The sequence below is a fragment of the Apostichopus japonicus genome, chromosome 4 (assembly GCF_037975245.1).
Source record: "Apostichopus japonicus isolate 1M-3 chromosome 4, ASM3797524v1, whole genome shotgun sequence".
Taxonomy (NCBI): domain Eukaryota; kingdom Metazoa; phylum Echinodermata; class Holothuroidea; order Aspidochirotida; family Stichopodidae; genus Apostichopus; species Apostichopus japonicus.
This window is the reverse complement of record NC_092564.1, coordinates 21,136,788-21,153,344: the sequence shown is the minus strand read 5'-3', so window position 1 is coordinate 21,153,344 and position 16,557 is coordinate 21,136,788. Positions and strand designations below refer to the sequence as shown.

General features: G+C 35.9%; 2 protein-coding genes across 6 annotated transcripts in view; one reads left to right on the top strand and one right to left on the bottom strand.

Annotated features, from left to right (window-relative positions):
- LOC139966797 (solute carrier family 49 member 4 homolog) overlaps positions 1 to 2,572 on the top strand; it is a 25,487-nt gene extending 22,915 nt beyond the window's left edge. For all 3 annotated transcript variants that reach the window (XM_071970157.1, XM_071970158.1, XM_071970159.1), the window contains exon 13: positions 158 to 2,572. In XM_071970157.1, coding sequence (XP_071826258.1) covers positions 158 to 297 — 140 coding nt within the window. In that variant the 3' untranslated portion in view covers positions 298 to 2,572. The remainder of the gene's footprint in view (positions 1 to 157) is intronic.
- On the bottom strand, positions 2,569 to 16,557 carry LOC139966799 (uncharacterized). Of its 3 annotated transcripts, none has more exons than XM_071970164.1 (7): positions 16,340 to 16,557; positions 11,698 to 11,841; positions 9,531 to 9,639; positions 7,447 to 7,670; positions 5,066 to 5,254; positions 3,697 to 3,894; positions 2,569 to 3,478 (listed from the first exon to the last, which is right to left on the bottom strand). In XM_071970164.1, the coding sequence occupies exons 1-7, from the start codon at positions 16,445 to 16,447 to the stop codon at positions 3,257 to 3,259; spliced, it is 1,194 nt and encodes a 397-aa protein (XP_071826265.1). In that variant the 5' UTR covers positions 16,448 to 16,557; the 3' UTR covers positions 2,569 to 3,256. The 3 variants fall into 3 exon arrangements, with proteins under 3 accessions (XP_071826265.1, XP_071826267.1, XP_071826266.1); XM_071970166.1 differs by having other exon boundaries at positions 3,757 to 3,894; XM_071970165.1 differs by having other exon boundaries at positions 5,066 to 5,233; positions 16,340 to 16,556.

The following is a 16,557-nucleotide window of genomic DNA, read 5'->3' as shown; positions in this document are numbered from 1 at the left end:
AATTTTGCAGAAAGGAACATCTTCATGATGATTTAATACACAATAGTACCAAAAACATATTAAGTCAGGGATTGGTTAGTTTGTGTTTATAATGAATTACATAATGAGGCTTTAGGAGGTATATTGTAATCTTTTTTATTTTACTTCATGTTTTCAGGATATGCATGGATGAATTGGGCCATGTTAGGATCTGTATTTCTGGTGATTCCCTTATTACTATTATACAAGGAACGCTACAACAGACTGGATGTTGATATTGGTGCTAACAGTAACCAAAGGTCAGATGAAGATGCCTAAAATTATCAGGGTGGAGCAGTTTGATCTATTAAGTTATTTGAAATTTCTTAAAACCAAAGAGTGAGAAGATTCTTTGATATTGTGGTCTTTCTTGCCATTGTGAGTTCCCATGATCTTCATGAATTTTTACTGAAATTTTATTTCTTCAAAGTTGCACAGCTGGTAAATGTGTGTGATATTCTAATGGGTAGACAAGGTTATCTTGTGTGGTTTATATATCATTTTTATCTCACAACCCTCAAACTTTCCTTATGGTGATGTCATGTAGAAAGGTCATGTCATGTCATGTCAGAGAACTGTAGAATATCCAATGCTGAATCATTTCACCAATAGTTGACCACAGATTTGTAAGATTCAAATGTTGTGATTTTAGTACTCCTGTTTGCTGGTAAAATTCCACTACAAACTTCAGCTAGGGAGTATAATTATAATTGGACAAATAATGAGTAAAGCTGCTCTGATGTTCTCGGGTAAAGGTAGGAATTGACAATATTGTCTTATTTGTGTATCTTTTATTTCTTTGAGTTTGTTTTTATCTTTTCTTTTGTGACAGTATTGATTTTTCTAGCAAAATGTGATGCAATACTGTGATGCAATACTGACTGTGTAATAATGTTTGACAATGAAGTAATTCTCTCACAATTGTCTCATTAGGAAATCAAACAAGTTTTATATTGGAGTTCTGCTTCCTTTCAAATTATACATTTGTACTGTAATTGTTACATAAGATGTATGTTTACTACTTCAATCACCGAAAATGTTAAAACCTTTCCTGTCAAGTTCAATGTCTAGTACTAGGTGCTGTGTGCTATTGGTTAGCAGTACTTTTTAAAGGGATATTAAAGCAGCATTTTGCGTTGGGTCGCTTTTTTCCACCTTTTTAACATGTGCATCGATTTTTTTACATGTATCAATCATAAAACCGCAAACTAAGATACCATCCAAGTTTCACCCTGCCAAGAGCGTTAATTAGCGAGTAATTAACGATTTATATCGATAACGAGTAAAAGTGTCCTCGACAAAGTTTTCATATCTCCAAATCCACTAGTTTGAATTCCACCAATCAGTGAATAGTATGTTTATTCATGAGCATTTTGCGTTTGGTCGCCGTTTTCTACTTTTTTGACATGTCTATCGAGTTTTTTACATACATCAAATCACAAAACAGCAAATTAAGATATTAGCCAAGTTTGTCCCTGCCAAAAACGTTAATTGGCGAGTATTCCACATACAAAATTAAATCGCATTCAGTTCCCAAACCCACTAGTTTGAATTCAACCAATCAGAGATGCAGGTTTAGTTATGAGCCGTTGCTAAAAATAGATTCAAGACTTTGCGTTGGTACAACCAGGTACAACTGCCATATAGACTGTACACAAATCGAGCGTTGTGTTATATTACGTATCTGTCAAGACGTTCGTAGTGTTTAAATATTCATATTATGGGCGAGGTTTATTGGGTTCCCAACGGAAAATATCTTGGAGAACAACAAAGTTGAAAGTTGCAATTTTTTCGACTTTTATGCCACCATTTGAAGTAAAATATAAATAGATAAGCTAGTTATGTATGTTGTTATGGCATAGTGGAGTCAGTGAGGTTGAGAAATATCATAGTCGAGGACGCAAAATGCTGCTTTAACACCAAAGAGGTCTTGAAACCTCTCAAGTTATATTACCATACATTTGTCAACTAACAGTGCTAGAAAGTCAAGTAAATATAATTTGGCATGCAAACATGATCTTTCAGGACGATTTTCAACAAGGATTTTCACTTTCAGAATATTTATTCATGACCACTTAGTGTATGGAAATGATTTAAAAGTTTAAAATACAGGGACTTTTGAAAACTTGAATCATGCCTAAACTTTCCGGCCGATAATAATGATGTTTAAAGTTACAATTTGCATACTGTAATTCATAGAGCAGTCACTAAAGCCTCTCAATTACTAGTCTGCTAGTTGACACCTTCTAGTCTTTCTTTGCCAGATCTGTTTGTATGCCCTAACCGGTTGATCGGGTATAAATGGTATAACGTAGACCCCATGATAGTAGTGCATGGACCATATTTTGACACTTGAGCAAATAACTTCTTACCATTATATGTCACGTAGAGTTTTCATTAGAAGAAATTGGAAGTACAACTTGTGTGATTGTCTATCTGTCAGTGTGTGTTGTCTCCTTCCTCTCTGTGCACCCTTTCTGGCAGACTGTCTTATTCATGATTCAAACTTGCCAACACAATAAGAACAATGAGAACAATAAAAGTGCAAACTTTAGTTTCCTATAATGTATTTATTTTTGCAGTACTTTTGACGGTGTGTTTTATTGGTATGGTCTACTGTTAAGTTAAATGTAACTACAAGAAAGGCCTGTTAAGTCATAATTACAATTATGGTAGGAAAATGATGTAAATAACTCAATGTAAGGCCCCCCCCCCCCCACTTTGGTCTTCTTAGTACACCCCAAAATTCAACTCACACATCCCTTGCCTCCATTGACAACATCTCACTTACCCAAACATCTGAGGCATTTTGTATGGGTATTCTGTTACTATTTGTTTTTTCTTGTTACCAGGTGAATAATAATTATATCTCATAGGAACACAATATCCATAAATGTGAATCTAGTCACTGTCAAGTGCTTTTGTAAAATTTCTGGAAACAAAGGCAGAAAAATGTGTTCAAGTTTTCTATTCAGAAGCAAGATATGTTTTGAAGACATCTAAATGTCTGACAGGCATTATTTTTCCCAAATTAGTCAGAAGGGTCTCCTAACTGCAGCAGCATGCCACAAGTTGTTGGAAATGTCCAAAACTAGTCTACAATACTTCCCGACTGCTGACATTCACAGACCAGTTAATGAAAAATGTCTTGAGATTAGCCTTCAAATTGGTAAATGTTTGCCACACGTGACTACGTTTTCCAGTCTCTCCAGCAAACATGTGGGAGATTAGTTTGTTCTCAATTCCTGGCTGAACTTTTCTTTCTTTTTGGAGTATTTTTGTCCCTCTTTATGGCCTTCTCTTCAGCAGGAATTCTGCCTACCTCCCTCTTTTTCTGGGTTCTTGGTCTAGATACCGGGGCATCCTCTTGTTCATCTTTCTTGGCTCCCTTCCTGCTTCTTGTCCTCATTCCCTTTGGTGATATTTTGTCAACATCTCCAGGTAGTGATTCTTCAGCTTCCTGTCGAAGAGGTGACACACAAAAAATAAGGGTTTTGAGCACTACAAGGATAAGTATCATCAGAGGAAAGGCCTAGTTTGAATAACCTTTGATAAACTTTAAGCATATTCATTGAAGACTGTCTTTATAATACATGGTCAATAACATGCATAAAGGTCATTTAAAATTAGGAATAAGGTTTACCCTTGATGTTTACTTTAATGCTATGGTCCACTGACCTTTGAACTCTGCTCTTCTGTACTAACTACCATATTATCACTCATCTTCTCAACGCTCACCATCATACTTTCCAACGTTTCTTTGGGGTCTAATCTCTGTGATGATTTGATTTCCTCTGCTTTATCCTTCTTTCCTTTCCTCATACTTCTCCTTGTTGACCTTTTGCTACCATCTGCTGATGAAGAATCTGCAGTTTCCTGTTCATTCAATAGATAAAATACCTTAGTAAATGAACAATGGAAAACAGACTGGGAAATTTGGACAGTGGCAAAGAGCAAAGAACATTTTGTTTGGGTAGAACAGGATTCATAGCAGTGACTTCAGGGTTACAAGCCCTGCATTCTACTAACTGAAGCATCCAGGCCTTAGTTGATGGGAATCCCTAGCCATTTATTTTTTGGGGGCACCAGTCAGAAGCCATAGTACCTTGCATACCCTGTAGAAAGAGATCACAGCCCAATTGATACAACTGAGAAAGGAAATGGACCAGGAAATGAATGTCAAGAGAGATTCCTTCCCTGTTATTTTTCACCTTGAACTAACAGGTTTCAATAATATTCTAGTCAACATTTCTTTGCTCTTTTCCATAAGAAAAGCGGTTTTGTCCACAGAGATGACTTTAATTGAATTTTCTTGATATCAGAATTCTGTCTGTAGAAGCCCTGACCTGGGTTGTTGTAATCTCTTTCCCATTGCATCATGACAGTGAATGAGTTTTCATGCAATATTGATTCAAAAGTTAAAGCTTCAATTCCCATTTTGCCCATTTATGAAGGAACTACAAACAAAGGTTGCACAGAAACTTTAACTGAAATAAATGGTCAGAAGAACAGCAACAATTGAGGGAAGGTAGCAATAATAACTGCTGTAGGAAGGCACATTTTATTTTAGTGATTGAACTCACGGTAGGTTTGTTGCATATCTCTCCTGAAATCACAGGTGTTCTTAAGCTGCTTCTCTCTTGTTTTATAGAATTTGGTCGGAAATTGTATTGCCAGAAACAAAAAACTAAGGTCAAATATTGACACTGATAATTGGCCTATTAATTTGAACAGCTCAGTAGGATGTGTGTGGTGGGAAAGAAAATTTCCAATACAAGGAAAACATAAATTTCACAACTCTATTTTTATGCCAAATTAATTTCCTCAGATAAAACTTCCCTTCAAATTGCACAAGAGGCACAGAATATGTTTGCACGATCAAAGAACGCTTTTTATAGCTCCCTTTAAAGTTGATTTCAATTTTCTTGTCAATTTTGTACGTTCCTTGTTAATGTTACTTGTTAGCCAAATTACAAGAAAATTGATGTACAGAACTGAATTTGTGAAAGAAATTAGTACGTCACAGTGTTGTTGTAAATTCACTGACCTTTACCGATGGTTGTTCAGATCGCTCAGTTACTTCTGCCTGACCTTGTTCTACTTCATCTGTTGCGACTTGCCTCTCAACATCTTCAGTCTCTGGACTTGCCTTCTGAGTTTTTGTAGGTTCACCTGGTTTGGCGAAAGTAACCTTTGCTGCCTCCCATTCCATTTTCTGAAAATAAAAATCATGTTCCTAATAAATATCCAGTTAGGAGAACACCTTAAATGGAAATACAAATCAATGCCAAGTTTCTATTTCAAGTGACAATCAGTATCCATCAATGATACTGCCAATGTTCACTCCCTCTCTAAACTAAAAACATCTACTGTACATTTGCACATCTCTTTGAACTTTTGTATCTAAACTTCCAATCAATGCCAATCACCTCAAAGCTTCCAAAGCTTACATACTCAAACCTGCAAAAGTAGCCTCAAATAACTAGCAAAGCAATGCACATCTAATTAAACTTATGTATCTTATCTTACAGTCAATGTACATTGCCTCTTTAAACTCACACAACCATGTATACAAGACTCACAAATCAATGCCCATCTTTCCAAACTTACATCTGTCTTACAATCAATGCCCATCTCAACCATCCACGCCTGCAACTTGCAAATCATTGCGAATCTTTCATACTCACGTATCCATCAATTTTAAAATTAATGCCCATCTCAACATCCACGCCTGCAACAGTACTGTAAAATAACTTGCAAATCATTGCGAATCTTTCATACTCACGTATTCATCAATCTTAAAATCAATGCCAATCTCAAACAACAAACATCCATGCCTGCAACAGTACTGTATAACTCACAAATCAATGCCCATCTTTCCAAACTTACATCTGTCTTACAATCAATGCCCATCTCAAACATCCACGCCTGCAACTTGCAAATCATTGCGAATCTTTCATACTCACGTATCCATCAATCTTAAAATCAATGACCATCTCAAACATCCACACCTGCAACAGAACTGTAAAATATCACGCAAATCATTGCGAATCTTTCATACTCACATATCCATCAATCTTAACATCAATGCCCATCTCAAACAACAAACATCCATGCCTGCAACAGTACTGTAATATACAGTAACTCACAAATCAATGCCCATCTCAAACATCCACACCTGCAACTCGCAAATCATTGCGAATCTTTCATACTCACGTATCCATCAATCTTAAATTAAATGCCCATCTCAAACATCCACGCCTGCAACAGAACTGTAAAATAAATTACAAATCATTGCGAATCTTTCATACTCACGTATTCGTCAATCTTAAAATCAATGCCCATCTGAAACAACAAACATCCATGCCTGCAACAGTACTGTATAACTCACAAATCAATGCCCATCTCAAACATCCACGCCTGCAACAGAACTGTAAAATAAATTACAAATCATTGCGAATCTTTCATACTCACGTATTCATCAATCTTAAAATCAATGCCCATCTCAAACAACAAACATCCATGCCTGCAACAGTACTGTATAACTCACATATCAATGCCCATCTCAAACATCCACGCCTGCAACAGAACTGTAAAATAAATTACAAATCATTGCGAATCTTTCATACTCACGTATCCATCAATCTTAAAATCAATGCCCATCTCAAACAACAAACATTCATGCCTGCAACAGTACTGTATAACTCACAAATCAATGCCCATCTCAAACATCCAAGCCTGCAACAGAACTGTAAAATAAATTACAAATCATTGCGAATCTTTCATACTCACGTATCCATCAATCTTAAAATCAATGCCCATCTCAAACAATAAACATCCATGCCTGCAACAGTACTGTATAACTCACATATCAATGCCCATCTCAAACATCCACGCCTGCAACAGTACTGTAAAATAAATTACAAATCATTGCGAATCTTTCATACTCACATATCCATCAATCTTAAAATCAATGCCCATCTCAAACAACAAACATCCATGCCTGCAACAGTACTGTATAACTCACAAATCAATGCCCATCTCAAACATCCACGCCTGCAACAGTACTGTAAAATAAATTACAAATCATTGCGAATCTTTCATACTCACATATCCATCAATCTTAAAATCAATGCCCATCTCAAACAACAAACATCCATGCCTGCAACAGTACTGTATAACTCACAAATCAATGCCCATCTCAAACATCCACGCCTGCAACAGAACTGTAAAATAAATTACAAATCATTGCGAATCTTTCATACTCACATATCCATCAATCTTAAAATCAATGCCCATCTCAAACAACAAACATCCATGCCTGCAACAGTACTGTATAACTCACAAATCAATGCCCATCTCAAACATCCACGCCTGCAACAGTACTGTAAAATAAATTACAAATCATTGCGAATCTTTCATACTCACATATCCATCAATCTTAAAATCAATGCCCATCTCCTTCAACAGTTTCTCCTTCTTTTCTTCCTGTTTGGCTTTCCGTTTAAGAGTTCTGCTGACTCTCTTCGTGTCTGCATTCACATAACTGTTGTTACGTCTTATGCTGTTCATTCTACCTCTAGGTTTTCCAAACTTCCTGAAACATCCCTTGAAGGTGTCAGGGTGAAGCTCTTCCTTTGGCACTACCTTGCCTATGATTTTTATTGGTAGAAATATTTAAATAGAAATTCCTGAATGGACCTTGGATCTCTTCTATACACAATATTTTGTTTATAACATTAACCTATTAGACAGAGTACCAATCACTGTTGATTACAGTTGTAGCAAGTGGCAAGCAATCATCATTCAACTGACATACATAGTGAAATCTAACAAACCTAAATGAAGACCCTCCCAGTGGTCACTCGCAGTGACAGTATATGCAGAACAAGCTTTCCAATAGTTAACTTATTCTGGTATATTCTATATATTTGTCTTGCGGATTATTATATCAGGGAACTTATTCTTGGGAACTTGTGAAGGATTATAAACACAAAACTGTCAACAAGATCATTATCAGTGACCCAATTGCTCAAAAGGAACAACCAGTTTACTCCCTAGAGATCATAGCAGTTTTGTCTAATTTGTCAGAAATGGCTAACACATGAAGTCTGCCACCAGAATGGACATCCAATTTCTACCAGTATGAAAATGTGACAAATTCTGTCACTACATCTATAGATACTACTGAAAGTAAGATGTTTACAAGTACAATTAAGTCTAGATTTCATATGCATGTTATTTACTATACACTGTTGTGTCCTTTCACATACTGGAGCATTTAAACCAAGACAGATCATTATCTTATCATATCTGAGGATGTCCATATGTCAGAAGAAAGTTTGAGCCATTTTTGGGAAGCTTTGAATGACAACCTTCTATGCCCTTTTTTCCACACTAAGTGATAGATATTGCCAACACTGATCAACATTAGGTGCAGATACTTGATGAAGATGAATTTCCAAAAGGTTTCAAAACAATTTAACACTGTGAAGCCTTATAAAATTCATGTCAAATAATACTCAATATTTCCTTTTTGAAATATATATCATGTTTACAATGTTTTCACCTCTGTTGACTTCATATGACATTTGATCTGCATAAAAATATGTAGACATTTTCCAATCATAAGGGTAATCTTCCATGCACATATTAACCATGAATAAATCTTGGCCTTTGAGAGATACATATAGCCTTCACAATTTTGGCAACTGCTGACCTTAAATAACCTTTCACCTCCACCAAAAACATCAGGGATCTTGTACTCATAAGGGAGCCATATTTCAAATATGAGATCTCTTGAGATACAGTATTGCGCTTACAAGGTGTTCAGGGTTTGAGCTCTGATGACCTTAAATGACCTTTGACCAACACCAAATTGTGTAAAATCTTTACACTACATAATCTTTACAAATCTTGACACTACATACTGTACTGTACCATGCATATATGAGCTTCATTGTTCAGGTTCTGGCGATACAGCATTTATGAGATTTTCACATTTTGCCCTCTGCTGACCTTAAATAACCTCTGACCTCCAACCAAAACAATAAACTGGTATCTTAGAAACAATGAGATCTAGCAGCTGGGAGGTCATGTGGTTCAGTCTCCAGATGGCCAGACAAAGCAAGTGATCTTATACTGTGAAATCCACAATTAGCTAAAATTGTGAATTGACATGAAATATGAATAATAAGCATATGTGGCTGCTTAACATTGTAGTTTAACAGACATACGGTACATTATTGAGATCATTATTTTATTATGGAAGTTTACTTAGTTTCATGTCTTTCTGAAGAACAGTTTGATGAGGTTGATCTACCATTGCATCTCTCTCTTGTTTTTGTTTTTTCCTTGCCTTCCAAGAAAAGGACTTTACACAAGACAAGCTCTGTTAAGTAGCTGTCATGCTCAACATTTTGATCAACAAATTCATTAAGAGTAACTTTTATGCATGCCAGAACAATGTTTCTGTTTCACGAGACTTGCTTCCTAGAGGAGGGTACACTTACATCTGATGAGTTTCCTATACATCAAATAGTTGTTCATGGTCTCTGCAACAATCTTCGCCACCTCTGCATACTCAAACTCAACGTAAGCAAAACCTCGACTTTTTGCACTCTGCAATTTAAGATGGAAAAGCAATTGTCGGTTGGTTAAACAAATTGGTATTAGTATAAATTAGTTAACTCTCATGTGTATGTCACTGTATGATCGCACTTGCATGCCTCAAAAGACAAGGCTTGATGTTATGAACTTCAATACTACAATACAGTAGTTGCAAAACCCATCTCAACCATAGAAAATAAACATTGTAATAAACAAAGGAAAACTTTCAAATTGAGCATAAGTATGTGTCATGATATATTGATGTCACATTGACAGTAGACTTAATGTCTTGTCTGTAACATTGAATGTGTCATATCTTCCTTGTGGAATAAATTGTCATTAGCTGTTCATGAAGGTTGTTCAGTACAAGTATCACTCACTACTGAATGTATTCAATACAAAGACCTATGGTCATGGTTGTGGTCAAGTTTCCTTGAAGTGACCTTTACTTAAGGCCACTTGTGTTTGTTTGATGGTAAAACAAAAATTAGGGCAAACTTTGTTTTCCTATTGATTTTTGGTTTACTCATTACTCATCAGGGCTGAACATTAACAATTGCCAGGTTGCCTGTAGCAAGTGAAAATTATGTCGGGCAAGTTCTCTCTTATCTAAACTTGGCTGACTGGGCAAGTGATAGATGTGTAAATCATAACAAAGTATCTACTACTTAACCCAAACATAAATCTTGGTGAGATCATTCTTGATGTGTCCTTCGTAAGAACATTTCTTTTGTATCGACAATCTTTTACACACTAAGTCAAATGGACTTCTCCATTGAGTTAACTGTTTTAAAGAAAATCACACACTAACAGCCCATTGACTATTGTCAATGACAGATCTCAATTAACTGTGCCCCCACCCCTTTGAGAAATTTTTGCTTATCTCAGGGGGGGTTTGATGCCAAATGATGCAATCTTTTCCATCTTTTACCATACATTTGCATTCCACTTAAATTCTGTTTGCAATACAACCTTACTTTGTTTTAATTGAGCTAGTAATTTGCAGGAACAAATGAAAAACATGGGGGGGAGGGGGGAGACAGTGACTACGAGCCTGGTGATGTATCATGTCATAGGGCACATACCACAATCGTTTAATTATACGTATGTATTACATTACTTTCAATCCTGTAGTTATAAATACAGTATGTGAACGAAAGAAGAACTGCCATTGTGAGAATATCAACCATGTATAGCCCTCGTTAATGCCAAAAGAGTTGTGTTTGACATAATGCACATTATGTGAATATCAACCATGTATAGCCCTCGTTAATGCCAAAAGAGTTGTGTTTGACATACAGTAATGAACATTATGTGAATATCAACCATGTATAGCCCTCGTTAATGCCAAAAGAGTTGTGTTTGACATAATGAACATCATGTGAATATCAACCATGTATAGCCCTCGTTAATGCCAAGAGTTGTGTTTGACATAAAGAACATTATGTTCTGCAAGGTGTGGGACTGATAGGTTGTTTCAATCATATGAACAAAAAGAAAGATAGATTACAAAAAATTGCAATGAATGATTTTCTCAGTTCAGAAATCCTGCAAATTTTAACATTTCTTAAAATAATAATGCAAATAAACATTAACATCACGATGTTCAGCATCACTATCATCCTCATAAGCCAGAAAAACAAGTGACAGTGTAAACAAACAACAGTGCATATTACAATACAACTATACCATGTTAGCAGTCTCCCTGTATTTTCTGTCATTTCAGGGCTAGTAAAAAGTATCAGGGCAAGTTAATTCTGGAAGCTACTTGCCTGACTGGGCAAGTTGTTTTTTAAAGTACAGGCCCTGCTCATACATTGCGGGCAAAATGCACCTCAACATGACAATCAGATTTAACTTGTTCAACACACTGATTAGGTGTTGGTGCTTCTCTGCTTACCATTTTTTAGTTTTTACTTGTGGGAGCATCTGATGCAATGTACAGCACCTTGTAATGTTGCTTGCTCTACATGCACCAACTTCTTGTTGCCTATTGATTCATGATGCCATTATTTAATAATTTATTCAGCTGCAGAGTTTCCATCTTTTTAACCTGGTTTACTTCCTTACCTTCCTACAACGACTAAGCCTTATCCTTTTTATTCTCCCAAACTGAGAAAAGTACTTGAACATAGCTTCTTCACAGAAGGAATGAGGTATTTGACTAAGGTAGACCACACCAGAATCAGGATCATCTTCAAGGCAATCTCCATTCTGAAACAGTAGGGAAAATAACAATATGAAAACCAATGAAACTTTATCATAATTGCAATATTATAAGGTCAATTCCATGAAATGTGTAGATGAGGCTTAAAAAATAACAACCATGCCTTGAAGCAGTGTACATTTTTATCTTTTAATAGAACAAAGTTTATTAATCAATACCATTTCCGTACAAGTTCTCTGCTTTAAAGACTAACCGATAGACTAAAGACTAGCCTACTAACAGCACTTGACAAGTTGACTGACAGAGGATTATACTACAGTACGAAGAAAGGTTCAAGATTTTACAAAAATATTACAGAATTAAAGTATTTTACAAGCCCTTCCAGTCTTTGACCAGTACGGTGTCACTGTAGTGAAGCAAAGTAGATTGTTGATCTACAGTAGCCTAGCATGTGTCAGCTGATTTAGAATGCAAACCTAACTTACCAGTTTATTTCTATGAGGAACCAAAGGTCACATGTTTTTGTTTTATGTACATAGCATTTTATCAAATTCATATTTTGCAAGCAGCTTCTGAGAAATCTGTGAGATATTTTAGCATTTTTGTACATCCATTTTTTAGGCCCATTGCCATGTGATTTACAGAAACTGTGTACTTGAGAGATATGTGGAAAATGCATATTTTTTAATATAGCAAAAAGTCATTGCAGTCAAATTAACTGTGTTGGAAACCATCATCCCCTGACTAATGTTAGGCAAATGATGCTGCTAACAGACCCAATTTCAAACTGAAATTCCACCATAAAGTTCCTTTCAGACTTCTGGCAAGGGAGATAAAAATGTATTACTTTTCTTGTAGGTGAACAGCTTTCAAAAGGATGCAGCTTGTTGTGATCTTCACATTCTATGCTCAATCTGACAAAATGAAGGCTAAAAACATGCTTGATAAAGTTAACAGATTTAATGATGTTCCATGCTTTGCTTGACAACCACAGAGTGGTGTCATATAAGTAAACAAGCTTCCATACTGTATCTATACACCTTTCCTTCTTTAAAAGAAAACTTTCTTTTATCCAACTTTTTGATCTCTAATTTCCACTTCATAAACTGATCATATTTCTTACCCTTAAAAGTATCTAAACCTTATTAACAAACACTTAACTCTAACAAGTGTTCATCAATGGCCTAATATAGGTCAGTAATACAGCAAAGTAGCAAACACAATCCAGTTTCTGCTTTTGGTTCATTTGGCTTCTTCTTACTTTCACTACTCAAGTCAACCTGTTTGACTGATTTCTTATGACTTTTATGAAAATCATTCTTTTGCTTTGACTCCATTTGTTTACATTTCGAACAAGATTGGTCATATGCTGGACATCTCATTTTGTCTGCCTCATGACTTCTTCCGCAGTACCTACAGTCTTCAACCCATTTACCTTTGTGGCATCTTGAGTTTGGGTTGTACCTGACAGCATGGACTTCAGCCTTTGATCACTCATACCTAGGGATGCACCGGATATCCGGTCCGGTCGGACTATCCGGCCGGATCGTGAGGAATTATCCAGTTCCGGTTCCGGCCGGATATTTTTCAAAATCCGGCCGGATCTTTTTCAAAATCTGGCCGAATCTTTTTCAAAATCTGGCCTGAATGATTCCTTAAAAAGGTGTTGGTATTAACTTAAATCAATGTCAACTATTTCCAAAAATTAATAAAAACATTCAAAGTAAGGAAAAATTAGGTTTAACATGTTTAATTTAATTTACTCAATGGTCTGACCCACTTTTTCTAAAGATCAACCAAAATAATACAACTACTGTAATAATATGAAGCTATATACAACAAATACAGTTTGCAGTGAAATCATTTCTTGCAGCCTTCATCAGTTTAATATTGTGCAGTTAAAATAGACCATTCATATACTTATCAGTCAAAATACTGTTCCATTGAATCTTTACTTTCCCATTATTGTTGGCATTCTCTTGGATATCTCTTGTCACCATGAAAGTTCCTAAAAGTTCATGAAAAACCTAAATCATTAAGTGTTCTAATGAACATTCAATTCCATTTTAAAGGATACTGTAGATAAAAGATAGATAAGAAGTTTCTTCCACTTCTGGAAAAATACAATTACAATGCTTTTTTTTATTCATTTTACAGATAATATTGCAGTGTAAAAATTTGTTACCAAATAATGACTAATGAAAGACAATTCTACAGTAAATCCAGATAGTAGTGTTATTACAACAATTAAATAATCTTTTTATTCAGTATAAAGTATAAGATTTGTGAAATGTAGCTTCCTGTTTTAAAACAAACTTCATAGGTAGTATGCAGTATTTTTCCAGCAAACAAATTTACATACTGTACTGTATCAAGCTTGTCAACAATTATATTGTAGTTATTTTATTAAAGAATGTAGATCACACCACTTCAAGTCATATTTAATCTCATAAAATGGGGTCTTAATTTCACATTCTTTATAATATGCGTATACATCACCTAAGATTTGCTCCTTGTTTCATACTTCTACTTCTTATTAATGATTCTTTTGTGTAATGGCCGGAAACATGTACTATCCGGCAAAATCCGGTTCTGGCCGGATCCAAAAATTTGGATCCGGTGCATCCCTACTCATACCTTATGTTTGCGCTCCAGCTGCTCCGGCCGCCTTACAGATGTTAATAAATCTTGGGAGATCCAAAGTATTTTGACTAGCTATGCCGCATACAATACAAAGTGAAACATCCTTTAGTGTGCCACACTTGCACCATGATGCAGAAGTTCTCAGTTTCACAAAAAAATGCATCAAATATTTCATTCGTTCCTGAGTGCAGTTATTAAACTTTTAATTTCATAGATTACGTTTCTCTGCCCTATACAGTACATGTTTCCCATTATAAGCTCATTATTTTGACAATTTTTTGTACAATCTACAGCATTTTGGTACGGCAAATTGTTGTGGATTTCCAATGCCTCAGGACCTTAACCAGTTATAAATGTTGCCACCTGATTAGGACTTTCTCATCTTTCTTATCCAACTCAGTCAGAGTGACATAACAGTCCCACCACAATCTGAATTTCCCCCATTTCTGCTTCAAATTACCCTTGAGGTTCAAGTTTTTTGGTAATGGCACTGAAATATCACACCTTTTTTGTGACAAAATTACGCTACCGTACTTCTTAATTCTAATCTAAGGGTAACTTTTCAAATACAGGCCTTAACTCTTTGTCTTTTCAATTACTTTTATGCACTTCAGGAGTCTACACACAGTCTATGTTCATAAACACGGCAATCACCAATGTTATACTTGCACAGGCCTAGGTCATCTTTAACGTCAGCATGTGCAATGACTGTACTAAGTGTTACGGCAGCATAACACGCTTAAGTAGAATAGCCTAGATTTGGGTATGGTCCCCTCAGGTTGATCATACAGGTTCGCCACATAATGACCTTGAAAATTAGACATAACTCGATACATGGGTCATCAAACCACTTACTTCTGACACTATGTTGTGAAGGCTAAAACATGCTTGAAAAAGTTAACAAAATTTAATGACTTTATAATGCTTTGCTTGAAAACCACAGAGTGGTGCCATTCAAGTAAACAAGCTTCCATATCCTTACACAGCCGACACCTCTGAGTGTTTTCAAAAGTGAAATGATGCAAGGCTTTTTTCAGAGTCAAGACTAGACTAGGCCTAATTACCACATCAGTTTTCCTTGAAGCTTGACCAAATTTAGCAAAGTAATAACTGCCAAACCAGCTTTAGCATTGGCCTACAATTGGCCATTATAACTGCAGGATAAGACTAATACTTAATAATAAAGAAGAAAGTAAAGGCTTCATTGTTGATCACCTTCGTCATTGACGCACCTTCTAACATTACTAGCAACGATACAGCAGGCAACGTAACCTTTTTGCAGTCAAGCAGAGTTACATATTTGACGAGTTTAGATCCATTTCAGGAATACGCTGGTCAAATTGTGTTTATTTTTTAGCTTAAACTAAAGTATCTGCCTCCCCTAAGTTTTGCACATTTATTGGGCATTAGGAATGATTACTCCTGAGAAATAACCAAAATTACCTCAATATAATACCACTACTCTCTGGGACCTCACCTGCTTAGACTCTCAGAGATATAACAAACAGCATCCAAAGTCAATGGATGTATACTTAGGCCAACACTACAGTTAGCTATCGACGAATGGGTCAATTTTAATAAGGGGTATGAAAGAACTGAACATGACAGACATTCTGTGGTCAAATTCTGCTCAATTCTATCAATTTTCGTTGTGTAGGAACAGAACAATACATATTTTGAGATCATTACATTTCTGAAGAACTACACATTTGCAAAACGCATACAGTTGAGGGATTTTGACTTTTCCTTGATAGACATCGTTGATCAAATCCTTAAGTGCGTCAATTATGAGCCCACCATGCTACAAATATAGTTACTCAGTTAGGCCTAGTCTACGCCTAACATAGGCTAGGCCAAGCACTCGTACGGTGTTAGGCACTCGCCTAAATTAGGAACACGTACTTTTCTTCGGATGGTTTTCATTCTCTTTCTGAATTGTGTATCAAGTGCTATTTCTTCGTTGGTCTTCAGTTTTGTCCTCTCTTTTGGAACCTTGTAATCGACTACCATTTTGCTTTCTTACTGGTACAGGCGGAAGAAAAACTAAGTTAGACTGTCACGCTGTGTTTCAGTTTACTAAAGCTTGTAACGTGCACATGTGTCCTATCCATGTGTACATA